Source organism: Uloborus diversus, chromosome 6 (assembly GCF_026930045.1).
Source record: "Uloborus diversus isolate 005 chromosome 6, Udiv.v.3.1, whole genome shotgun sequence".
NCBI lineage: Eukaryota > Metazoa > Arthropoda > Arachnida > Araneae > Uloboridae > Uloborus > Uloborus diversus.
In genome coordinates, this window is record NC_072736.1 from 22,488,141 (window position 1) to 22,516,127 (window position 27,987).

General features: G+C 35.7%; 1 protein-coding gene across 1 annotated transcript; it reads left to right on the forward strand.

The window, feature by feature from the left end:
* The first annotated feature begins 4,071 nt into the window (after positions 1-4,071).
* LOC129224616 (uncharacterized) lies at positions 4,072-27,987 on the forward strand. Its single transcript, XM_054859102.1, has 5 exons — positions 4,072-4,168; positions 19,800-19,914; positions 20,978-21,114; positions 24,451-24,583; positions 26,694-27,987. Exons 1-5 carry the CDS (start codon positions 4,132-4,134, stop codon positions 26,851-26,853), a joined length of 582 nt encoding a protein of 193 aa, XP_054715077.1. The 5' UTR covers positions 4,072-4,131; the 3' UTR covers positions 26,854-27,987.

Genomic DNA, 27,987 nt, shown 5'->3' on the forward strand with positions numbered 1-27,987 from the left:
CAACTGAAAAAGAAATAACCGCAGGTAAATATTTAAAAAGTGCAAGTGTTTTTATTTAAAATAAATTGCCATTTCATGGTAAAATCATATTAGTTTATTATTATTTTTTTCATGAACTTACACCTTTGAAATGGACTTGACAAAATATGACGGACAAAATGCTTTTGTAGGTATCTTCATTAAAAAAATGTATTTTTAAAATTATCTCAGAAAATAATAATAGGTAGTAATGATTTATACCCAAACCTGTTTTTGAACGGTTGATAAAGACCGCATTAAGAAAAAATAACACACACACACACACAAAAAAAAAAAAAAAATGCGCAAACAAGTTTGAGTGTACTTGGTCAAATGTACCAATTATTACCCTTTTACAGCAAAAGAAGCGAAAAAATATTACTGAATTCTAAAATAAGGAGAAGGGACAGTTATTTCTTTCATCTACTTAATACATAAGTATGTATCTTTGAGGCAAAAACATGCAAGTGTTTTTTTTTTTTTGTATTAGATATTGTAACGGATTCGGTGCGACTTCCACTTTCTTGAAATGAAGACACAGTTCTCGATAAAAGCACAGGAAATTTATTTACACTATGTGCAGGAAATATCGTCAACAACTGCTAAATTATTCATCAGCAACTAAGCAATTATCACACAACACCGTAAACTCAACGTTTACACACGTATTTACTTCCAAATACGAAAACAACACAGCGAAATGCTTCGCTATAAACAGAGCTAATACACACTCTCAGTTCGAAATCTGAATCGAAACTCCCCTGTTTATCCATCGCTAACGGCTTATATAGACACCGAAAAGAAATTTCTCAAATATTCCACACGCTTCTGTAAAGTAGTAGACCGTTATCAAATTTTATCAATGAACAAAAAGGAAATAGGGGTCGTATACTTTAGCCATATGAAAAGGGGTTGTATATTCATTACGGGAAACTATTTACAGGTTACGTTACTACAACAATTACTATTTACAGGATTTGTAACAATATGTTATGTTGTGTAGGAATAAAAGCGAATATGTAATGATTACAGACCCACAGATACCCTGTAAGAAATGTAATAATTACAGTCAGTTTTAAATGGGATATTAAGAGTGCAATGATCGTTTAAGTTCAAGATTTTTTTTGCAAAAGTTTCTCAGAAACATGCGCATTCTACAATTTCTTAACATTCGTGCTTTAACAGCGTCGACTTAATTTTTTAGAGTGAACTTTAGTGGATTAAAGAGACAACCTTTGTGCTTTCTTCGAACTTTCATGAACGTCCTGAACCGCATGGACCTATTTCCAGCACTGCAACGTAATTTGATTCCGACTACCCCCAGGGACCAAGCCAGTAGGATGGTTTAGAAGTTCAAACACCCCTCAAAATTTGTCACAAACTGCATAATAAAAATTTAGCTTGAAATAGATATCTATGAGACGGAAATCATAATAGCAGGGCTGCGGAGTCGGAGTCGAGCTGATTCTGGGATGAAGGAGTCGGAGTCGAGAGTCGTAGAGTTAAAAGTCCAAGAGTCGGACATTTTCTCTCCATGTCCGCAACTCTGCCAGTGCTTGCGAAGTCGGACTGATTTTGGGATGTCGGAGTCAGGAGTCAAAGGTTTAAAATTCCATTAGTCGGAGTCAGAGTCGGTCATTTTCCCTCCAAATCCGCAACTCTGTCAGGGTTTGTGGAGTCGGGCTGGTTTTTGGGGGGGGGGAGCAAACGGGGTGACCATATCGGTAAGGCACCCGACTTGGGACCGGAATGTCCCGGGTTCGATCCTAGCTGGTCGAAGATCCACCGCCTTCATTAATGGTGACTGGGGGACGATAAATATGCTCGTGATCACGGGTCACCAAGTCCTCCATGTGAAACGATACCTGTGGGGTTTGCTGGATCAGGGATTGCTCGACTTCTAGTCTGGATCAAGAAATCAGAGCTGTCTTCCAGGTCCTATCCAACAGGTTAAACCTCAAATAATAGTAGGCAGTGACTTTCCCATCACATTTTCTGAGAGTATACTTACTCCAAGTAATCAGTTATGCCTTATGCACAATATGTGTATGCGATCTTATACTTAATATGTCATAATATAAAATTTTTTGAAGCTTGAGGGTATACGCTATATGTCTAAAAAATGTTTGAGAGTATATGGAGTATATGGAATATCCCTATGGGATCACCACTGGGGTAGGTAAGGGAGATCCTAAACTGAAAAGTATGCGTGTATGTACTGTTTGACCACGGATTGTATGGAAAGACAAACATCCGTTTTACAGCCAGAAATGGACGAATCTATTATTTTTTACCTATGTCAGCTTTTACAGAAGCAGAGTCTCATTCAAATGAGCGGAATACGCGCATCAATTTTTTACTTTCCCCCCTTATTCACATTGATTCGTCTTATCTGGACATTTGAAAATTCCATGCAATCCGTGGCTGGACAGTATACGTATGTATTCTTTGACAGCTTCATTTTTTATTACAAGCCACATTTTCGCTTCAATTGTTCAGAAAATAATACATTTTGCTTCGATTAAGTTGATAGTTTTTTCTAGAAGAGTAATTTCTCACCAAGATTACTCGAGTTTTATGGCTAGCTTAGTAGTTAAGCTCAAGATGTCATGCTTCAAGCACAGCTCTTATATTAAACTTTGTCTTCTAGCAACATTTGGTTCAGACTATGCTCTCCCTCATGAAGTATATCAGCTAACTTTCTTAAAATCCTCACATAAATAATAGCTGATGATCGAGTAACCTGCTAGTTTCAACAATGAAACTCGCGCCCACGGTATGATAATCTGATAATATGTTTTGGTAATGTTTGACGCTTGTAAGACTGTGTCATTTCAGGGGAATAAAGAAACGAAAAAGCGGTCAATAGTGAACGCTACCTCCAGAGTTTAGGGTTCATCCACTGGAGTTAGAGTTACCATTTCAAGTATCAAAATTTCACCAAACAGGCGATGGCTTCGACGTTTCATTCAAATATAGAAGCAATTTTCACCCGTCATGTCTCTTTGTCTCGGCTCCAAAGTTCTCCCTTAAACCAATTCACCACTAACAATGGGCTTACCCGTTCTTACCTCCACAAAAGAAAACTCCTTGAATCTCCCTACTGCATTTGTGGGGAACTTGGAGACTTTGAGCACTTCTTCCACTGCAGATTTACCTCAAATTTCCATGTTGTGATTTCAAGTAATTTAAGAGCGCAATGGAAGCGTTTCATCTTCATCGATAAAGAGGCCTACAGGAAAGCTCTTTTGCTTATTAACTTTCTTTTCCAAAATAAGCAACTTCTTTTTCCCGCCTTATCATAGAACTGGAACTGTTTGGTCATTGAATTCAGTTTATATGTAGTCAAGAATTTTATTTGTAACCAGGATCATGTGCCACTGTATGTTTTTGTCATGTACTTATGTTTTGTTTTCTAATTAAATAAACACGTACGTCGTTCAGGGCAAACCAAACCGAGAAGATCTTGCAATCATTTGGGCCCTGAAGGATGGCGCTTACCTTGACGGGCGATTTTCCAGTGAAGGAAAGCCCCTTTTCTAGAAAAAAAATATACGCTCTCAAAAAAATGGGAAAAAAACTTGTCCCAAGGAAAAACCTCGTCCCAACCCTCCATCTCCTTCCAGAAACTACTCTGCGAACGCCCACGCTTGAGGCACCTGTCGGATGCCCAAGATTCGCTCTCGAAGAACATCTTTTGATCCACAGGTCGATTAAATCTCGAAGCCGCAAACCCCAGACAACTTCTAAATAAAAACTTTCTCCGCCACACGCCCATTGCTTTTATCGCATTTACCGGTTTTTTGATACAGGGCAACGCTCCGCGGGGGAAAAAGCATAAAATAATGCCCGAAAATTATCCGGCCGAACAAAGGTGAATTAGGGGGAAAAAAGTTATTTAAGGTCAGTGTTACTTGGGGCTGTGATTGGTGCGTTTTTCAGAAAGCTACCTAACAAAAGTGAGCTTGTCTCTGACGTCACAAGTCAAGGTTGACAGACTTTCCCTGGTTTGGGAGCTACTAGTAGAGCCTGTTGGCAGCAATCGCTCTTAGATTTGCTAAGGCTTTGGTTGGAGAAAGTTGGGAAAACTTTTCATTTCATTTGAACAGGAAGATGGCGTTTACTCTGAGAATAGTGGCTTTCGTTGCAGGTGAGTTTCGATTTCAACGCATTTTCGGCATTTGTTTTCCCAAGGCAAATTTAGTTTTTCTTTTGGTTTTTTGCATCTAAGAGAATTTATTAAACAGGATCTTAATCACTAACAAATTAAAAGATTATTGAGGGAAAAAAATCCGAGGACTCTCATATTGAGACTTAGAAACGAAACTATCAAAGATTGCAAATCAAATGTTTCAAAAAGCTTGTGTCGCTCAACACTGTAAGAATTGTTGTGAAAATGATGTACTTTTATATTTATAATATTTTAATTGTCCTAGAACTCTTGAAACTAGTTTTAAACTATTTTTTAAACTCCTTGAAGAGACAGGATGTTATTCTCTCGTTACCTATTATTTAAATCTCTACACCATTTATTTTAAAGCATTTTATGCATTTTTTACCATTGGTCACTTTGTTTCAATGTTATGTTTTTGGTGAGTTAGGAGATGTTCAAAAACTCACTATACTGAAAGCCGATGTAAACAAGTGACGATGCTTCATCTTTTATCCTTCTTCGCTCTACTTCTCTGGCGAATATTATCAATGATTTATCGAATCTCAAGAAATTTTTATTTTGATTGATCCTCAATTGTAAAATAATGTATAACTTTTAAAAGTCCTTACTTTTTTGTCTGCTTTTTTCTTGATATTTATGAAGCCTTAATTACTCCCTTAGAAGACTTAAAAATGTAGAATTTTATTCCTATTTTTCAAAAATTTCCACGGGGAAAAACCCTCTTGGTCCCCTAAAATTAGGGATATTCTATATACCACTTAAAGGGGGTTTCTGCATCCCTCTCATGATTCCTATTCCCTCCAAGGACAAATCTAAAAAAAATAGCAGGAGCATTTTTTTAAAAAACGAGATAAAACATGGGTTTTTATATCAGCGAAAAAGACAAGTGAAAATAAGGCCTATTTTGCCTCCGACAAAGTTGTTCGGACTACGAAAGGGACCTTATACCTGAAATATCTCCGGGCCCCATTAAGTTTAAATCTGGTCCTGCCCATGTGGTGTAGTTGTTAGAGCCTCTGTCTTTGCCCCCAGTCGCCCCAGGCTTGATCTCCAGAATGGGTAATGTAAAATGCCCACCACTTCTCCTATGCTGCATGAAAATCCTAAGACTTCGCACCAAAAGGGAGAAGATGTTCGAGAAAAATGTTGTCTAGGAGAAACTTGACCTAAAAGTTTTCTGTAAAGGGTCTTAGAACTCGACCCATTACATATTTATAGTTGTAACCTTCCTCATTACTTCCTTTTACAAAAAAAAAAAAAAAAGAAGTATTGTATTCGCGAAAACATTTTGACTCAAAAATCGATCTTAATTTCCATTTTGCTCACCCCCGAATGAATGTTGAGTTTTGTTTTCGACTCGACCATACGTGGATAAGTGCCTAAGAACGTATAGACACGCGAAATAACCATTTTGACGATTCCCGAGAAAAAAACAGCGAATTTTCTCGTGACGTCTGTATGTACGTATGTATGTGCGTATGTATGTCGCATAATTAAAGAACGGTAAGTCCTAGAAAGTTGAAATTTGGTACGTAGACTCCTAGTGCGGTCCAGTTGTGCACCTCCCTTTTTGGCTGCATTCGGATGCTCCAAAGAGGATTTTATGCCCCTTTTTGGGGGGAAATCATTGTTAATTTCGATGTAAACTCAAGTGGTGTTATAATTTGGCGGACACTTGGCAATATATCGCCAGTTTTTTAGTCGCCAACTTGGTGACAAATTTGGCGATTAAAAAAAAAAAAATTTAATCTGGTCTCAATTTGGCCACTGTTGGTGACATTTAGAAAATAAACTATTGAATCACATTAAAACTGCCGATAATGAGAAAATGACATTAAATTGGAGTAAAAGGAAGTCATGTGATGCACACAACAGCTCGTTTTCATTGTCTTGATGAAATGAGCTAAGGGCTTGTACACAAATGATGTCATGCTTTGAGGGGGGAAGGGGTCATGAAATTGTGACAGTTTGTGAGAAGGTGGAGGGAGGGGGTTACAAGAAAGGTGACAGTACGTTTTTTTAAAAATGAGAGTAGGTAAATAAAAAACAGCGTGACATGTGACAAAGAGGGGGGCTGGGGTATGGTGAAGTTTGACACTTTGTTACAAAAAGGGAACAAGAGGACAAAAAGTTGAAAAATATTGGGACATCATTTATATAGACAGCCCTTAACAGCTATGTAAAGGATCAGGCCCGACGAGAGGCCATGTCCGCCTAGTCGGAAGCTAGGGACCCGAGTTTTGGGGGGGGGGCTGCGACACAAACGTAAAGAAAAAAATAACGAAAAGAAAGAGAGAAGAAAAAGAAAGGAAGAAAGAAAAGGGGAGGACTCTGAATAAGCGAAAATGTAAACATTAAGTAAAATTTATTCTTTTGGTATCTACTGTCGTAGCACTTAAAATAGAGTTCATTGTTTTCTAATAAACAGTTTTGAATTTTTCTTTCTATTTTTCCTTTTTTTTCTTCTTTTCCTTTTCGTTCTTCCTTCTTTTTTTCCTCTTCTTTTTCATTTTTTTGGGGGGAGGGAGGGGCCCCACGATATAACTGAGAAGGAGCCCGCCTTGTTTCTCTGTGGCCCTGGTAAGGATTGAGACACTCAAACAAAAAAATAAAAATAAAGCTGTGTAATATTGTTTTGCAGTGTAGAACATTTGTTGGTGACAGCGTTCACTGGGTCAGACCTCAGGTGAATTCACACTACTTGGACAAAAGAATATTTATCGTCACAATTAGAGCCCTGATTTTTTCCCTTCATTTGTTTATGTCTAAAAATTCAATGATTCCATAAATTACCGATTTTTATAAAATCATAATACATTATTTGATGTTTTAAGTTTCGATAGAAAAATTATTTTCTGAAATTTTATACTAGATACCCCAGTCAAGGGTTTATGTCGGAACAAATTAGGGACAAGCTGAATTTTTAACAATTGTTGGCACCTTAGGAGGAGAGAATTTTCCGAAAACTCCCCACCTCTCCCCCTTGAGCTTTCTCCCCTAGCCCCCCTTAAGTATAAAATTGGAGGTTTTTAAACAAACGCTTATATATCAGTTAAATATTATTCAAATCTTTTAAACTTAACGTATTTTTAATCCTTATAACATGAAAAATGAGAAATTATCTTTTTCTTCATTTTTCGTTTTTAATGATGTAATCTTGGGGGCTTCTCACGTCCAATATATATTATTTGAAAAAAATATTCAGCGTAGTTTTTAGAGCAGTCTCTAAGCTTTCCAAAGATATATACATGTGTAGAATTATACTGTCAACTTTACGTATGGAACGCGCGACAAGACGGCAATCGCCAACTTTTTAACGCACTAGAAACTTTTTTCTTACACCAGTCAATCAAAGGTTCCTGTCGGAAGAAATTAGGGACATGCTTATTTTTTCTCCGTAATTAGCACCAAATGAGAGGAGTATTATCTCAACAGTCCCCCCCCCCCCCCCGTTTGCACGCGTTTCCAATTTTGAGCATATCTTGGTCACGGTTCACTCGAACGACAGTGTAACGATAAACATGCACTATTTTTTGCTAAAAATCTATTCTTTGACGTAAAATTTTCAGAAAGATTAATATTCTCGCAATAAATTGTTAAATTACGAAAAAGTTTTTATTTCAATGCGTATTTTTCATCGGTTTTAAAAAACAATGCCTAAATTTTGGATAATATCTCACAACAGTTGAAGAAAAGTAGTAATGTATGTCGTAACCGTTTGGTTAGAGCCAACATTTGGTTATACTTTTAGGGAAGTTCAGATATTAAAGTCCGTGGATATTTCCAAATGAGGCAAAAAGTCACCATTAGAGAGGTTAAAAACTGTTCTACTATTTCTGTTCAATTATTAGTGATTTTCTTCAAAATAAAAGTGTTTTCTGAAATGTCCTAAATATATTAGTTTTAAAGAATAGATTTTCAGGAAAAAAATGACGTAAAGTTAATGAGTTAAAAATTAATAGTGAGGGAAATATGGTCATAGTTGGAAATCCTTTCAAAATGAACGTTTAAGGGCGGCGGGGGTTGGGGGCACAAATAGGAACTTCGATAGGTGCAAGCATTACATCGTCTGAAAAGTAAGAACATGTGTTTTTTTTCTTTTCTTCTACTATTTTAAGATGTTATCAAAAAAGTAGGCATTGTTTTCTAAAGCCAATAGAAAATACACATTTGAAATAGAAACTTTTTCGTAATTTAACAACTTATTAATCAAATATTAAATTTTCTGAAAAATTCAAGTTGAAGAATAGATATGTAGGACTAAAATTCAGTAATGTTTATCGTTATACTATCATTTCGAGTGAACAGTGATTAAGATATGCTCATAATTAGAAACGCGTGTAAAACCAACTGGGGGGGGGGGGACTTTTCAGACAATACTCCTCTAATTTGATATTAATTACGCTTACGGTGAAAAAATCAGCGTGACCCTAATTTCTTCTGACAGAAACCTTTGAATGACTGGTGTAAGAAGAAAGCTTCTATAGTGCGTTACAAGTCGGTGCTTGCCGTCTTCTCGCGCGTTCTACGCGTGAAGTTGAAGGTATAATTCTATATATGTATATATCTTTGAAAAGCTTAGAAACTACTCTAAAAACTACGTTACATATTTTTTTCAAACAATGATTAATGGACGGGAGAAGCCCCCAAGATTACATCATTAAAAATGAAAAATGAAGAAAAATGTCGTAATTGCTCAAATAACAAAAAAAAAAAAAGCATAAAAAAAATTTAAAGATAATTTCTCATTTATCATGTTATAAGGATTAAAAATATGTTAAGTTTAAAAGATTTGAATACAGTCGGCGCTCATTATAACGACCACTCATTATAAAGACCAATCCATTATAACGACCAGTGGTCCTAATTTTGTTAAAATGAACTCTATGTTAACTTGCTTCCGGTATAACGACCGTTCTGCATCATCTAATCCAATACAGCGACCGAATTCAGCTAGCACTATTCCTGGTGTTTTTTCCAATGATACTAATATGTAACTTGAAATGACCTTTATTACCGTTTACGGATTGGAAGAAGGTGAAGATTACAAAGTGGGTATCCTGACAGCTTTGCATCTTTCTAAAACAGCATGGAATTCAGAAAAGACCATCAAGAATTGCCTCCACCATGTTGATCTTAAAAAGCAAAGGAAAAATGCTTAAATGATTTGTCAGGCAATCCAAGATAAAAATTTCGACGAAGATGAAATGCTGCAAAAAATTTCTAAAAAAAAAAAAAAAGAACAAATTGGTAGAAGTCTTAAATTTTGACTGTTATACTAAAAAACTGAAATGGAAAATTATGTTTTGCAAAAATCACATGGTGTTCAAAAGGAAAGCAACTGTTTCTGATTTGATCTTCAGAAAATAAATGATTTGTAAGTACTGTAACACAATTTTTCTATATTTTCTACTTAGAAATGTTTTGTCATAATATTTTACACCCATAATTAAAAAACAAAATTCCCATGATAAAAAATAATTTGGGCATTTTACTAGAATCTCAAAAAAGTACCAATTGTATTGTAACAACGGAACATGCATGATGCATGTGTATATTTTTAAAAAATTCTATCTCTTATAATGACTACTCTTTATAAAGACCTTTTTCTCTGGCACGGAGATGGTCGTTATATCGAGCGTCGACTGTAATATTTAACGGAGATATAAGCGTTTGTTTAAAAACCTCCAATTTTACACTTAAGGGGGCGGGCTCGGGGGGAGCTCAAAGGGGAGAGGCGGAGACTTTTGGGAAAATGCTCCCCACCTAAGGTGCTAACAACTGCCAAAAATTCAGCTTATCCCTAATTTGTTCTGACATTAGGTCATTTTTGGCCTTCATTGACTGGGCTCTAGAGGGAGACAAAGAAATAATTTTTTTTTTTTTTTTTTTTTTTTTTTTTAACGCATCACGTTTTTAACCAATTTAAAATTTTTGTCAATTATGTAATTAGAGACGCAAAGAATACCGTATTTTGCCAGAATATCAAATATTCGGTTAAAATTCAAACCGAATATTCGGCCGAATATCGAATATTTGTTTAAATATTTTGAAAACTAATATTTGAATTTTACGATAGTTTAAAATAGAAAATATTAGTATATTTTAAGAAATTTCCATTTAACATCGTAATACTATCTGCATTACGTATAGTAATTAATTTAAATTAAATCCTTCCAAAAGCATTAACAAATTAATATAGTAAATATAATAATTTCGTTTATGTTTGCCTGAAATTCTGCATAAATAGATAAATAATTTCTTTCCTCAGAGATGATTAGATAATTGATAATTATGGTAAAACTTGCTATATCATAGCTAAAAAACCTTGTAATTACCTTACATACAAATATAAACCAAGTTGCTCAAAACATCAGTACAAATTATTCAAGTGGTTTTATGGTGTTAATCTATTCAGTAACTAATAAATAACTGTCTCATAATTTAAAAAAATGAGGAATGAAATTCAAGCATTGAATTTAATTAGATTGTTTTTAAACAGAAGTTAATATTTCATCTAATGTAAAACTTTGGAAATTAAACTACTGCAAGATTTAATATCCAAGTGTTTTACTTTTTTCTTCGCTGTGTATTTTATACATAAAAAAATAATCAGTTAATGTTAAGTAGTAATAAATTGAATTTATATTTTTTTACATCATGAGGTTTTTCTTTTTCTGGTTACTGTGTGATATTGAAATGAGTTTGTAATAGTAAGTCAAATGTAATGTGTCATAAGATCTGGAGAGAAATTCAAAAGCAACAAAATTTAAATTTAGAATCTGAGTGTTTTCTTTTACTTTAAAATTACTTTCAATGAGATAAACCTAATAAAAGACAATTTTAATTAACTTTATATTGTGGTATTATGTTGTAACTTTTATACAATGTGTAAAAAAATTGTTTACCAATTATAGAACAATTAAATTTGTTTACAATTCGGTTGCCGAATACTGAAGTATTCTGCCGAACTGAATATTCGGTTTGTCTGTCGAATATGCAATATACCGAATACTAACCGAATATTCGGTGCATCTATATATATAATTATCTTCCTGATCACACTAAGAAAAATGAAGTTTTCAAAAATGAGTATTTTCATGCTTTCAAGTTTTCTTAAAACCTTTTGTTTCAAATATGAGTACCCATGTTTTCAAATAGTGTGTTGAACTATTTCATACTCAAAAATGAGTACATAACTTGGTTAAACTCAATTTGAAATTATTACATATTCAAAAATGAGCACAAATACCTCAAAAATAAGCACATGTTGATATGAGCATTTGATGAGTATTTGAATGTTTTAAATTTGAATACCATATATTCGGAGCTATTTTGACTCTTCGATAGGCTGAAATTTGAGTACTTTTTCGTCATTTTTGAGATTATTTGTTTTTAGAGTGCAGCAATCTTTTGCCACCTAGTGTGCAAATTTTCGATCCCGGATCAATAAAATTTTGAAGCAAAATGCCTGAACGTTGCATTTTGGATATCAGCTAAATCAGAAAAATAAATGGAAACTGCATTCCAAGCACGGAGCATTGAACCTCCGTGTTTGATTAGAAGTAGTTCAACATTTCAGACTTGCCAAAGAGAATTTTACATAGCCAAAACAGGAGTGAAAAAAAAAGAACTCGCCAAATGATATTTAAAACTGAATCAGCATTTCGAAAAAAAGAAAAACCATTGTTTTAAAGAAGATGTGGAAAAGGGGGGCATATGGGAACACGGGGCACAAGTGAACATCGTATGTTTTAGTGAGATCACTTCAAGCAAAAAATCTTGAAAAATTCTCAAGTACCTGATGGCAGTACTAATGGGCTCTTGGCCAAACTTTTAGAGCAATGAGACATTTTATGTTTCTGTGGTGGTGGTGACAAATTCCTTGTTTTAGCAAGTGCTGTATGTGGTGTTGACCCTGTTTTTTCCCTTGAAAACATATTTTAAACTAATTATTCTACTAAACTTAATTTTTCTTTATTCAGATTGTAAGTATATTGTTCCTTATTTTTGTAATTATTATTGATTATTTATTTACTTTTATTTATTTATTTACTTTTTATATAATAAATAAAAGTAAAAGATTATTTATTTACTTTTTATTATCACACTGATTTTGTTGCACTTGGGCAGAGCTTGAAAGAGGTTTTTTCGTCAGGATTGGAAAATAGTGAGGTAGATCAGCAGTGGATGGAATTTAAGGAAAAACGGGCAAAAACGGTTGAGGATTATGTTCCATTTAGGAGAAAAGGTGTTAGTACCAAAATTTGGCATATATGGTTCTCCAGGGAGACTAAAGAAGCTCTAAATTATAAGCAAGTCGCTTTTCGTCAGTTTAAAGAAACCGGTCAGAGTGCGGAGAGGCTCCAGTATGGTAAGGCAAGGCGAAATTTTAAGTATTTGGTACGGATTCAGAAAAGGGAATTGGAGCAAAAGCTAGCAGATGACACTGATGGGAGCCCTAAAAGGTTTTTTGCTTATGCTAATTCTGCGAAAGCTCGAAACAGTCAAATAAGGCCATTGGGTGATGAGTATGGAAATTTAATCCAAAACAATAGGGATATTGCAAATGTTCTAAATAACTTTTTTCCAGTGTGTTTAACGATAACTGTAACTCAACAGTTGACACTAACTAGACACAAGCTATTATACAGCTTGAGGATTTTGTATTTTCAAGGGAGGAGGTTCTATTTTATTTGAAAAAGATTAAAACAACTAAAACTCCGGGACCAGATAATATTTATCCAAAAGTTTTAGTTGAATGTGCAGAGGAATTAGTGGATGTTATTTTAAATATTTTTAATGCTTCTTATAACTCGGGGACAGTGCCAGAGGACTGAAAGCTGGCTAATATAACGCTACTTTTCAAGAAGGGATCTAAAGGTAATGCTGGGAATTATAGACCTGTAAGTCTGACTTCAGTGATTTGACAGATTTTCGAAGCTTTGATCAAAATTAAGATCATGAATTTCTTAGAGACAAATATAGACTTCTGTTGACTAGTTTGCAGTATGGCTTCAGGAAAAGTAAATCCTATGCTACTAATTTATTGCATTTCTATGACAAGGTTACCTCAGCTTTAGATAACAAAACATGTGTGGATGTTGTTTATATTGATTTTCAAAAAGCTTTTGACAAGGTACCGCATGTTGCTCTTCTCAGCAAACTAGCTGACATAGGAGTAGGAGGAAAAACTTTACTTTGGGTTAGAAATTGACTCACAGGTAGGAATCAAAGTGTTTCTAAATGGAGTGATGTTTAAGCGGGGTTCCTCAGGGATCAGTTTTAGGGCCTCTGAATGACATCAATGATAATATTTCTGGAAGCATGAATTGTTTTGCTGATGATGTAAAAGTTATGGGGATTGTCCAAAATGAAGAACAAGTAAAACAGCTTCAAGAGGATTTAGATTATATTACTAAGTGGGCGGATAAATGGGGTATGGCAGTTAATGTAGGGAAATGCCAAGTGCTACACATAGGTCATGGAAAAAAGCGTACGTGTTATCGTTTATAGGGTTCAGTCATTAGTCAGGCAGAAAATGTTATCGATCTGGGTATCTTAATAAATCAGGACTTCAAGTTTAGTGAACAGTGCAGCATTGCAAATAACAAAGCCAACAAAATGCTTGGGTTTATCAATAGATCTATTTCAAACAAATCTAAGAAGGTTCTTCTGCCTTTATATAGGGGTTTAGTAAGACCTCATTTGGAGTATGCTGTTCAGTTTTGGTCGCCTTATCTGAAGAAAGATATTTCTGTATAGGAAAGAGTTCAGGGAAGGGTAACTGGACTAGTTGGGGGACTTTTAGATTTAGATTATGATACCAGACTTAATAGGCTTAATGTGTATGGCCTGGAGTGGGGGAGAGTCGGAGGGGACATGATTCAGTTGTTTGGATTTATCAAGATGAAAGATGTTAATGTATTGAATTTTTGCACGGAGGGCGGGACGAGGGGTCATTGTTTTAAGCTATTTAAATGTCTGGCTAACTTGGAAATCAGGAAAAACTATTACTTTATTAGGGTCGTGGGCACTTGAAACAGTTTATCGGAAAAGGCGGTAATGAGCAAGGGGGTGGATAGCTTTAAGAGGGCCATTTATCTTCATTGGGGACTAATTAATTGACTAAGACCAGCCTAGCTGGGCCCAGAGCCTGTTGCTGGTCGTCACATTTGTATTTGTTGTATTTGTATTTATTTATTTAATTCATTTATTACTAAATAATTGGTGTACAATTTAGTGTTATACAATATTTACAGGAAATAAAAAGACACAAAATAGTTTCATTTAGTTAAATCTGAAGTCTAAAATAATTTTAAAATACATTATCGTGCTCTGTATGAAGCTTAAAACCAATATTATTAATAGAAGAATCTTTACATAATAGAAAATTCTTTGTACTATGTAGTGTTATAAGTATTTTTTCCGCGCTTATCCAGTGCCCAAAACACTCTACGAGACATTAAAATTTGAATGTGAGCAGTTATATATTTTCTTAATGACACAATTACTGTACAATTGAAACTGACACATTATATTACAGAAACCCTTCAGTTTAAGGGTATATACGTATATGTTTCATACTAAAGAGTTTTTCTAAAAAAAATAATGCTTGTCTTGCATATTTCAATCGTGCCTATATGTGACTCCTTATAGGGGTCACGTCGTCCTGGTCGGGAACTAGGGGTGCGACCCAGAAACAGAGTAGTATAAAATTGACAAGTTTTATTGGAGGATCCCCCTCCCCCAATAAAACTTGTCAAATTTATACCACTCCGGTTCCGGGTCCAGCGACCAAGCTGACAAGATCCCCACTTTCGCTCTCAGCGGCCCTGCTTCTTTCAACCGTTTCTTCTCTTTTAACATGAATGATTTTAATCTATAGGAAACCATGATGTAACAAACGTCTTTTTCTGTTTTGGTAACTTTTAAAAAAATAATTAGTTTACTCAGATGAAAGTCGAAAAGAAAGTCGCGAATTAGACCACTTCGTTCGACCATCCATAACTCACACAAGACCACCACTTTCCTACTAACCGCTCTGATATTCAGCTCATTCTCAAAATAAACCGCCATGATAACTAAACAGGAAAAACACCTCCTCATTTCCGACTTGGTGAAGAAAAACTCTCTGTAGAAGAGCTAAATTAGAGTGTTAATAGGTCTCCTTTTTCATCTTGATTCTTGCTTCACTGATGTGATCATTAGTGCCTATTCGCTAGAGTGAAACCATACGCTTGACTAACCAACACTCTCATTCACGCTTGCGTTAGCAACACAGGTGGTAATTAAAAAAAAAGCATGCAAGAACTTCTCTCACTTATCGATAAGCACAGGATGGTGTTCCAATTTTACCCGAATGTAGTTTTGTCTACAAATAGCCGCTGTCAAAGGCCAATTATGTGTTCGGTGATTTGCAGGAAATTAGCCTTTGTTATGGAGTAATTTTACCTGACATCAAATAAAGTCTCGTCTACTCAATTAACTCTTGACCCCATTGAGAGCATATGAAGTCATACACATGATTTATCATTGGTCAGGGTTGCCGACTTGCAAAAATTATTGAGGGGGCCAGACTTCACCTTGAGGGGGGGGGTCTAGGGGGCGCCGGAAAGTGTTCCTATTTTTGCAACTTGAAAATGCCATTTTACAAATTTTCTGATGAGTGTAATTTGCATGAACCAGCATTATGTGAACGGCGCGTCTTCACGATACAGGAATCTAAAAATTGGTATGCAGTTTTTTCTGGATCAACTAGACCATGTCCCTTGTCTTAAGAGACATTTTTACAGTTCTATTTTGGGGAGAGCCGTGCAGTGAATATATATTGCTTGTGGCTATTAGTCTAAAACCAAATTAAGTCCAGCAAACTCCCCCCTCATATTTGACGCAGCATACTCAAAGCAGTCCTTTTATAGATCCCGAAAAGGCAAGTCTAGGCGTACAAGAATATATTTTAGTAAATTAAATAGGGTCTTTGCCTTGATATATAGAATTTCATAGATGCCTACAAATTGTTAAAAAACTTAACAATTCTCATTGACACTCAAGCAAAAAGAAACTCTTCTTCAAGCAAAGCACTGGCCATTTCCTCTAAAAAAAGGACATACCCACACACAAATTAATAGGGGGCCCGAACCCCCTCAAGCCCCATGGAGTCGACGCTAGTGTCATTGGTAGAAACGTTAAATTTTTCAACAATCCGCAGCTTTTTACTCAAAGTTACGCTGAGGAGAATGAAGTTTTCAAAAATGAGTACATTCATGCTTTCAAATTTTCATGAAACCTTTTGTTTCAAGTATGAGTGCCCGTGCTTTTATATAGTGTGCTGAATTATTTCATACTCAAAAATGAGTACATAAATCGGTTAATACTCAATTTTAAAATTATTTCATGTTCAAAAATGAGCACAAGTTGATTTGAGTAATTGATGAGCATTAGAATGTTTCAAACTTGAATACCACATAGCCGGCGCCATTTGGACTTTGCGATATGCTCTAATTGGAGTACTTTTTATTGTTGCTTTTAGTGTGTGATCGTGGTGCAATGAATGTTTAGAAAATTCTTGACTAATACTGATGCCACCCAGAATTTTTTTTTGTAAGGAAACTTTAAGTCTTTTTTTGAGCAATCACGAATTGCTTATAATCCTCACTTGACCAAAGTTGATGTTGTTTTTATTTTTCAGATAAGATTACCATGACTATACGGTTGTTTTTAATATTTATTTAAAGAGCGAAATTTTTGTTGCCAAAAGTTACAAATCGTCTGGGTTAAACTTGATTCATATTTTCTTCAGGGCTTAAATCAAGCAGACTTTACATTAAAAAAGAGGGGGTTTTTTGTATAAAAAAAATTTTTTCGGGGAAAAAACATCTACACATAAATGAAGTTAAACAGCAAAATTTCATCTAAATACAAAATTTCCAGTTTACTAATTCCATCATTTCCCAAACGTCTTATAATGGAATTTAAATTCTTTGTGATCTCTCGCTAACCCGTTATCTCAAATCAAACACGTTGAAATAACACAATAAAGAGCACTAGTTTCCAAAAACGAATTTTATTGAAATTCTAATTATTTGATCTGTCCCTCACCGATGATTATCTTAAATCAAATACGCCAAATGAACATAATTAAGCAGACCATTTTATAACGTCTTTACAGAACATTTTAGATTTTAGATCCCTCGCTTTCCGTTATCTCAAACCAAAGAACCTTAATGAACAGAACTGAGAGCACGAGCTTCCAAGAACGTCTTGTATTGACATTTTAATTATTTCACCCATCGTTCATCCATTAACTCAAATCCAAAAATATGTAATGAACGTAATAAAGATTAAGTTTACTTGTTCTGGAACGCAAGCAAAAGCTTTTTATGTTTCTTGGGAGCTAGAGGAAGAAAAAGAACTCACTATACACATCTTTATGGGAAAATAGTCAAAATTTCAACTCCGATTCTAAATTTAAAATCTAATAAATCCTAGTGATTTCACAAAATACCTGCTGCATTGAAAAACCAACATATATTTCTGAAAGCTTCAATCATAAAGTGAAAATTCGCTTACCTTGACATCAAATCCTTGACTCATCCATATGTACCAGTGAATGCGAATCCTGCTTCTTTCTTGCTAAAAAACCATCAAGTACCTATCTATGCTAGACACCGTTGACGAAAAGCACAAAAAACCTCCATTTTCTGATAAAACGGCTTAATATAATAATTAAGACGACTATATGTTAGAAAAGAATTGAAATAACTGCAAGAACATGAATAAAATGCAATACAAATAGGCGCTTAATCATTGTTACTGTCAAAGGAATTAGTTTCAACTTTTGATCACAAGGCGAAAAAAATTTGCTGTTTTCTAAAGATTTTACAATCAGTTCAATTCAGTTCCTGCTGGAGTTTTTGACAATACCGGTCAATTTAAATGAATTAAATGGCATTTGAAATTAAGAATCGAAATGAAAATTTCTGGTATAGTACATTTGTACTTTTTTCCGTACACACCCACCACTCAGCTGTAAGCCTTAGGTTCCATCGTCTGGGGGGTCCGTATAGCGCGGCCCCTGCACGGCTTGGTGCGACGGTCGATAGTCGTCTGGTGGCTACGGACGGTCTTGGTGCTTATTGCGCCGGGGAAGGTCCCCGTGCTGGGCGTTAGCCCAGCTGGGAATTTACCCCTTAATATGTGAACCTTGCTCACCATAAGATACGAAATAAATACATTATTTGTATTCGGAGCAGTCGCTAAGGTTTCTCATGAGGGCTACGAATTAACAACAGCATGAAAGAATTCACAGCAAAAAAGAAGGGGAACCTTTTGCTAGTTTTGTGTGTTCAGTTTTATACGGTTTCAGCCCCGATGGGCCTTGGTGGCAGTGTGGTTTCGACAACTGCTTTCTAAGCAGAGAGGCACGGGTTCGATTCTCGCCGGTAGCCCTGGGTGTTCTTTCATTCCTATTTAATGTACATCTTTCATGTGTATTGTCCTGAAAATAAAATACGCAAACGTTGTGGATTATTAGAGGTAAAATATTCTCCGCTGAGAATAGCTATATACCCCAATGTGTGTTATCATAAATCAAATCAGCCCCGATGCCGGAAAGATTCACTGAGTACTTGCGAGTGACGTGTTTTTTAATCTGCGGGCTCATTAGTTATGTGGTCGAACGCTAGGCAGTTTACCACAGGTACAGAAGAATACAGAAAACTAACCTCCTTTTCAGTCTCGAATCTAAATTGTGGAGGTGTTGAGGACTGGTGGCGCTATCACTCTTTTATTAAAACAGTTGCTGCTGTTACGTGTTCTGATTTATGATGATTGCCTCCTTGGTGCCGTTTTACAAATGTTCATCATTTTCATGACTTTTGAAGAAAATTAACATCCTCTTCAGTCTCGAGTATAATTTGTGGAGGTGGTGAGGAGTGATGGTGCCATCACTCGCAGGCACTGATAAAAACTACCATTTTAGGTGGAGTCATGCTAAAAAAATGACACTCTCTCTCCATGAACAAACCCACAGTTTTCAGTAAGAAAAATTTCTGAAACTGCTTGTGTGTCCATAAAAAGTACCAAATCGGCTAGGAATAAGGCACCTGATAGGGCATAAACGTTACAAATTAATTTCACAAGCAGTGAAAATAGTATTTCAAATATTCACTTTCAAAAATGATTATAATGAATGAAAAGAAACTACTGAAATCATTTACATTTTATTCATGCAGTGTTTGAACACAATGTGGACAGATACTTTTGTCGAAGGTTTAGAGCGGAAGGAGGGGGGGGGGAGTCATGACCCCCATGACCCTCCCCTTGTATCCGCGATTGATCACTCGATTATTAAGACAGTTATTGTCGTTATGTGTTAAGAGTAATGATGGTCGCCTCCCAGGCACCCTTTCTACAAATGGTCATCACCTTCATGACTTTTGAAAAAGCGAACACCAAAAATTGAAATTACCTCCATTTTGGAAAATAACACTAAATATATTTCAGATGCAATTTGCACTTCAACTAAAAATAGCGTTAATATTAGAAGTATTGAATTTCAGGTTTGCTATTCTTTTTCTAATGCTTAACTTTTCCTTTTGTTCAGGCCTTGTCGCCGTTTTGGGGCAACAGCAACAGCAGCAGTGCAATGTCGAGGAATGCCTTTTGAAGCTCCGTGATCCTGATCCCGTCAAAGAGGGAGACATCAAAATCTTCTGCGCGTGAGTAGAAATTTTGAACTTTCTTAGAAATTGAAAGCTTTATTAAAATGATTTTTTCATGCATTTTACAAAAATGATGTGTAGCAACCGAGCTTCCACCCCAATTAGTTAGCTGATAGAAGGTGCCACAGAAGCGGAAAAAAAAAAACTATTTCCAAGGTCGGTATGATCTACCGACAAACTGAAACTTGCAAGTCTGTGCCTCAGCTATGGCTAAGGCAGAATTACAAGCAAACACCTACATCACCCCCGAGGGCCCCTTGTTTCTATCACTTTGTTACCTACCTTACGGGAGTCCCTCGGGAAAGGGCAAACACCTACAGCCTGGTTACGCATTCAGAGGCTGCAGTTTCGCTATTGTTTTCGAATCATCAATTCGGAATACCTATAACAGAGCTGAATGAAGATGTCCTCTCATTGAAGCTGAGATTACCTTCACAATGGTAGCTAAAACAAATTAATTTCAAACTTCAGTTAAAATTAATTTTAGCTACCAACATGAAGGTAATCTCAGCTTCAATTTTAGGACATCTTCCTTCAGTTCTGCTTCGGCTATTCCAGACTGATGAGCCTAAAACAAGGGCGGAACCAGCGCCTGATTACTAAATAAGTCAACTAGGCCGTGGCCTAGGGCGTCCAATATTTAGGTGCCCCCAAACGGCTGAAACTACTTTATTCTATGAGTTAAATTGCTTTCGCCAATGATTAAAAGTTATAAAGTTTGAATGCCGGGAGCCCCAAAAAAGTATTTGGCCAAGGGCCCCTCGATATCGAAATCGGGCCCTGGGCGGAAATGCATTCTTTGGATCTCGTACGCGGGCTGTCGGTGTGTGCTTGCACTAATTGGAGTGGTAGATCGTCTGCTACACTGGCACAATAGACAATTTACTTTACGGGGGGATAGGGGCAAGAAACAACTCTTTTTCTTCAGATTGTAAAAAACTTTACTTCAGTTTTTTCTTTTTCTTTTTATTTCGTGTTAATTTGTCTGTTTCATTCTCATGCGCTCAACACATTCTGCCACCCACTCCCACTCATGATGAGAGCTACCTTGTCGTTCTAGTCGTACCGCCGAAGGTCTGGCTTGCCTCGACAGGTGTCTGGACTCCCCTCTTTATCAAGCTACCAGCCCCATCGTCATGGGAGGAGTCAAGCAGTTGCTGTCAGAAATTTGTGTTCCTGGATCCAGCCTCGGAAAACGTAAGTCAGACTCCTCTTAGTTAATGCTTAAAATAAAATTATTTGTGGCAGGCCCGGATCTATAAATTTTGGCCCCCCCCTACAAAAAAATCAACAGGGCCCCTAACTGCCTACTGTATTTCTACGCTTGAGAGTCACGGGTCCCTTTAATACAGTGGGCTCCCCCGCACTGCGGGTACGTAGATCTGGGCCTGTACGAAATATTGTAGTTTATACAGAAATAGTGCATCACTGTAATCAATGCCTTCTTTTACTTCTTTTTTAACGCCATACAATCCTCTTGTTACTTGTATATAAAGTTTCAATTCTATCTCTTGTATATGAAGCTTCTATTCAAAGCAGCTCGAAGCACAGCAATTGACCATTATTTTGATACTTAAAACTGTTATGAACCATTCTTGAAGGCATAAAATTTGATACTACCTGCTATGTATTTTTCTGGATAAGTTGTAATCCATTGTAATCTGGAACACAATCGATTATCACTTATCCAACCACTTACCCCGTTAGTGCTCGTTCAATTCAAAGAACATGAGAACACCATAAAAATTACGTTCGACAAAAAAGAGAATTCGTTTATTAAGCTTATTCAACTGACCATATTCACGGTAATCTGACCTCGGATCCATTGTTGTAGTATTAACTAGATACACCACAAGAAACTGGTTCCATGGACAACCGAGACCTACTAGTAAACGGACAAGTGTCCAAAAAGCGCATGCGCGTAAATAACTTTTTGCCGTTGCCCGATAGGCCGCAAACAGCGTTGCATTCTCGTAGGCCACGCTTTTGCCCGTTTACCATTAATGTTCTGCTCTTCTAACGGTGGTCAGTGACTGTAGCTACGGAGTTGTGCATCTATTCATCTATGCTCTGTGTCTATGCTCTGTGATGATTCAATTCTAAAGTGTCTCCTGTACGAAAATCTGGACCAAATTTGAGAACGAGGGCGAGAAAAAATTTCAAGTGGAATGCTAGGGAACCAAAGGTTCCTGTACAACATTTATCAAAGAGCTCTTAGTTTTATGTTCCAACTATCCGCCTTCGGCGTCTAGATTTTCGCCTCTTCCCATACTATTCTATTTCTATTCTATTCTATTCAAGAGTCACAACTGACTACAACTGTATTATGTCGAGGGATCTGCATACTATGTGCCTTGCCTCCATTATTTTTTTCCCATACCATTCACATTTTTACGTCCAGATCGTTGCCTGCGGCTGATTAACTAAATTTAGCATGGTATAAAATTATTTCAGTCAATATCTATATCACTGTACACTGTACACCTATCTCTCTCTATCAATACTCAGGGGCATGCACGGGGGGGACACCTGTTGGCCCGGGCCCGAGCCTGAAGGGGTCCCGATATTTTTAAAATTTCGGGTGAAATATAGGAGTAAACACTATGGAGGGGGGTCCGGAAAAGTCATTAGTGACGGGCCCCAACATTTCCGTGCACGCCCCTGTCTTATTAATGTATTAATCTGTGTCTATCCATTATTTCAATATTAATTTCAAGAAAACAATTTTTTATAACCATCTCTATAACTAACTCTAAATCCGTGTATATCTATTATTTAAACCTTTCAATGCCGCCCGCTCTGTCTAGTTGTCAGAAGCGCCTGACTGTGATAGAGAGGTCCCGGGTTCGAATCCCTGATCGGGCATAGATGTACCTTCTGTCTTTGTCCTTCCTTTGTGTAAATGGCCGCCTGCCCGATGAACGGGTCCTTATGGCATGTGTGTACTGTGGAAGTCGGACTTCACACCAAATCACGGTACGGTTGGAAGCACAAGACAACAAACCTTTAAATCGATATCTCTGCACATATCTTTATTCATATAAAACTGATCTATCTCTATGTACGCACGTATTTACTTGTATCTCAATGTTTATTTATCTCTCTTCTTTTTAAAATCTGTATCTATTTATTAATTTCAAGAATATACTTCCATATTTATCGAGCTGTATCTACCAATAAAAATAATCAGAACCTCTACCAATTCTGAAGAAAAATACAGTAAATGATACCGTATTACACCGCATTAGCCTGCGGTGCTAATGGCTAATGCGGTGTAATACGGAAAATGCCGGAAAAAAGCGAAGTTGACCAGAATTGCCGGGACATTCGAATTCTCCGGCATGCCGAATAATTCGAGGTTTATTTTGCAACAATTAAAAGTAAATTTCCCCATTCAGTTTCAATCAGAAAGCAAACTGAACTGCTTGCTGCGATTTGTTATTGTTGCTGCGACTCGTTCATATTTTTAAAAATAAAATATTTTTGGTTCTTTTTAGAGAGGTAAGGTTCATTATTAATATTTATTGAATAGTTATGGTAAATTCTTCAGCACTGGTTTAGGGGCGGGAACTTACTGCTTAAATGTTTGCTTAATTTCAATTTAATTTTTATAAAATTATTCGTTAGTAAATAATATTTTTCTTGATTAGTTAGTTAATATTTTTACAAAATTAAACTGTTTATTAAATACTAATAAGATATGTACAAAACTTATATTATTTTTTAAGCAGAACATATAAAGGGTGTTCTTTTTTTAGAAGCATAGAACATCAGGTTCAAATAAAACACAGTTAACTGGTATTAATTACCATGAATTTGGTTTCATTCGGAAGATGATTCTTTGCCATTTTTAAAAAAATATGATATTCGGCATATGGCCACTTCGTCCGGCTCAAAGAAAGTGAAGTCCAATTTTCTCACTTTTTTCAGCAATTGGAGGCCGTATGTCAGTGATAACGTAGTGAATGTTGTCTTCCAAGACTTCATACGTCTGTGGCTTATCGGTGTAGATTTTACATAGCCCCACAAAAATAGTCCAGCGGTGTTAAATCGCATGATCTTACACGACAGTTCACGGGTCCATTACGCGAAATTATTCGTTCACCGAACGTTTCTTACAATAAATCAATTGTGACGCGTGCTGTGTGGCAGGTTACATCGCCTTGTTGTCTATTCATGATGAAATGGCAAATCAAACTAAACACAAAACAAGTGACAGATATCAAAATGGCTCGCATATCAGTGTTGCCAAGTTAAAGTTCTATACCCCCTCTAAAAAAAAACATCCTTTATTTTTAAAGTATTTTTTTTTTCTTTCCTATCCTCGATTTTTCCGGCATGCCGGGAAGGACCAGGCAAGTGTTAATTGAAAATCTGGTGACCCCCAAATTTAGTGGCGTGCCGGCTAATGCGGTGTAATACGGTAATCAAAAAAAGTTGCTAAAACACCAAAAATGGTACCTGACAATGGGGTACATAAATCATATGTCTTTCCATTAAAATGAAGTCAATGGTTTATTGTCTTTTTTGTAGGTTACATGCAAGAATCCAAGTGCTTGAACCACCAGAACACTACCGTCATGGATTGCGCCACTTCCATGATTGAAAAATATCCCTCCCTTATCCAGCGTCCTGATCCTGAATCTATCATCCGAGTTTTCTGCTGGTAAGTCTAATCCTAACCTACATGCCTCCAATTTCGAATAAATTTCGCATTAATACTTTCCGAAACTAAACTACATCTTTTTCATTTTTAATTTATCTCTTCTTTTTTTAAGACAATACAATTTCAAATACAAATTTCAACCAATGGTCAATTAAAATGAAAGCAGTTTCATTTTAGGATTTGTCCTAACTTCAAAGGGCTAAACCTTGAAACATTTGCATTCTTTTCCAGTGTATGAAACAATAGTTGAAGATGTACATAAAAGTATGAATATAAAAGCGTGCGCATAAAAGAATTGTCCTAAATTGAAAGTGAAAGTATAAATTAATTTTCAAAATATTATTCTCGATATCATTGCCATTTTCCCTCAGGGAACGAAACAATAACTAATTTTGCTCATAAAAGATTTGTCTTCATTAGAAAGTGACAGTTTGAATTTACTCTACATACTACTCAGCTGTAAAGCTTTCACAATTTTTCCAGCGTGCAAATCATTAGTTAATGAATCATATAAGTTTTTTTTTTTTTTTTTTGATTTAGAGGTGAAGGAAAAATGTTGGCAATTATCTTTTCTGTACGATCAAAAAATGCTTTGCTAAAAGTTAAAAAGCAGCTTAAGCTGCACAATTGTAAAGGGGAGGGGGCTCAGAAATTTTAACCATGATTTAGCGGGATATTTTCCCCATTGAGGCAAACTTCAAGACAGATTAGAATCATTAAAATTTGACATTTTTAATTATTTATTCATTAATGGCTGAGAAGAAATTTTTTTTATATTTTTGCCGAGCCCCCCCCCCCCCTATATGGACGCCCTTGAAGCTGCATCTTCATTCATTGTGAGCAGTCGAATTGAGAAATAGTATGCTCTCTGTTTAACAACTTTCAAGGGTTCACAAAAAATCGTCCTTCAGTAGAAAGCGTGTTTAAATAGAATGCTTTTAACACTGTAGTGGACCATCTGGGACCGTGAAAAGCCGTTGTTAAGTACAGAAAGTCGTTAAACAGAGAGCCAACTGTAGTAAGTAGATAACGGGCTTTTAAAAGCTGTAAATCTACCACTATAATTTGCAGTGTAGTTGAACAGTTCGTTATTATTTTTTTCCCCATCACCTTCCTATCACTACATAGAAACTAGTAATTTGAACCTTTAAATAATCTTGCCTACGATGAGCTATTTCGAACAAAAAAGTATGAACTTTTCACTTCACTGTTTAATTTAACAAAAGAAAACGAAACCTTAAATGAAGAAAGAAAGATTAACCAGAAATTAAGAAAGTAAGTTCCACTGATTTAGAATATTATACATAGGCTCCAGTAACAGACAGTCGTAAGTTTGGTTTTAAATAACAATAATTTTAGCCGTGTAAAACTGATGTTGCTGTTGCCCATGAATACGGTGCAACCATCTAGTGTTATCAGGGTGAATTTTAACAGCTAGTTGGTATTTACAAGGCAGTGGTGGAAGGTTATGAACAGATACCACGAGGTCAGCTGGTGTTTCATGTTCATTTGAATTAAATAAGGCTTTAGGTCTAAAAATAAAGAACTTTTGCACATTTCGAAGAGAAAAAGGGATTCTTATGCATTACTCATCCTATCTGTTACAGGGTATCGTCAGATTTTTCGGTGTCTGTTACTGGGGGGTTGGACCTTTTCTCGAAATTGAGCAAATGAAAATAGAATTAATTAATTCAGACGATCCAAAAGCAGCCAAACGTTAGATGAGATGTAGTTGCATGAGAGAAAAATAGTAGTTTTCAAATTCTAAATTCATTAAAAGGCCCAGAAAATGGAGTTAATCTGAGAGCGATGTCTTACAGAATGTCTGTTGCTGGTGCTGTTATCCTATTTGTTCATTATAAATGCGTAATCTACAATTTCAAAATTTTGAGCAGATAAAAGTCAACCAAGGCATAAAAAGCAGGGCTACGGAGTCGGAGGAAAAACGAGACTCCAGGAATTCTAGAGCCTTCGACTCCGACTTTTGAAATTTTAAACACACGTTCGACTCTCTCTTTCTTTTTTAGATCATTAAAAAAATGCCTTAAATATTAATATAGAACTAATGAATGCTTTAGAGATAAAATTTGATTTTTTTCTCTCCAATCAGCTCCATCGACAGAACCGAAGAATGCATTGTCGAAAGGGTTCACAAAGATTGCGGCAGGGGTGCAGCCAAACTCGTCAACGAAATGATGAACAAAGCCTTTAACCCCATCAACCAAGTCATCTGCTACTTTAATGACCCTAACCAGTGTCCTCAGTTCTAAGTCATACATCACCATCGCTCATCGATTAAGACCTTACAATAACTCCTCACAGCATCGACCAAATAAAATGCGTACATAACCACGAGATATACAAGTCGTTTCAAAGAAACCATAAAATCCGTCACACATATTCATTGCTTCACCATAATAAATATCTCGATAAACCGAGCTTCGTTAAATGATATTTCTTTCAGTCCAAAGAAGTTGTGATAAACGCCTCTCGATTTTTTGTTTTACAATCAAGTTTTTTCAATTTTCAAAAAAAAAAAAAAAAAATTTCGAAAAATCTCTTAAAACATAAATTTATTTTGACAAAGTCAAAGAAGTCTTGAAAGAAAAAAGTGGTTCAATTAAATTTTTTAACGTTCTAAGTCAGTTAAAGTTTCAATTAAGTTGGATAATGTTGCGTTGTATGATTGGTTAGTACTACTGCTTCGAAACGTTTTCATCCAAAATTACTACAATTATATTTTGTAAGGACTTTTTTTCGGACATCAAAACTAGATAGCAGAAACCGGGAAAAAACAAATAAGTGAAAATTTACGGGTGTGAAGAATCATTTAAAAATAAAGCCAAAAAAAATATTGTGAACATTTTAAAGTATAATGTGTTTATTATACGGTAAAGTATAGTACGATACTTTAAAGTTTATTTGATTCACGATATGAAGACTTCAAATACATTTAATTTTTTTGAATGCTCGGTAAAAAAAATCTTAGACAATTCTAATTCAATCATGTAAGTCCTATGATTCATATTTATGTACATATAATAGTACGCGGTTAACTTAGTGATTTAATGCACATACTAAATTTAAAACATTTTCATTATTCTGACATCCAAACGAATCATTCAAACAATCATGTTTGTTGTATATAGCTAAATACAAGACTGTGTAATAGTAGTTTCTCTATGTATATATTATTTTTGTATATATTTTATTATTTTGTATACCTTTACTGTGATCACGTTTAAAAATTGAATTTCAAGAAATTTTTGCATATTTGTACTTATTAATGTATTCATTCACTGATAAATAAGATCACGTGTATTTTTACTTGCACTGCATTTCACACATTTACATAACCAACAGAGAAACTACTATATATGGTTGTACATAATGTATGTCTTAAA

What these genes read in the sequence shown, in the direction of transcription:
- LOC129224616 (XM_054859102.1), top strand. Translation starts at nt 4,132, where the DNA reads ATGGCGTTTACTCTGAGAATAGTGGCTTTCGTTGCAG. An exon ending in TGGATCCAGCCTCGGAAAAC is followed by an intron (nt 21,115 to 24,450) that starts GTAAGTCAGACT and finishes TCTTTTTTGTAG; the next exon opens with GTTACATGCAAGAATCCAAG. An exon ending in ATCATCCGAGTTTTCTGCTG is followed by an intron (nt 24,584 to 26,693) that starts GTAAGTCTAATC and finishes CTCTCCAATCAG; the next exon opens with CTCCATCGACAGAACCGAAG.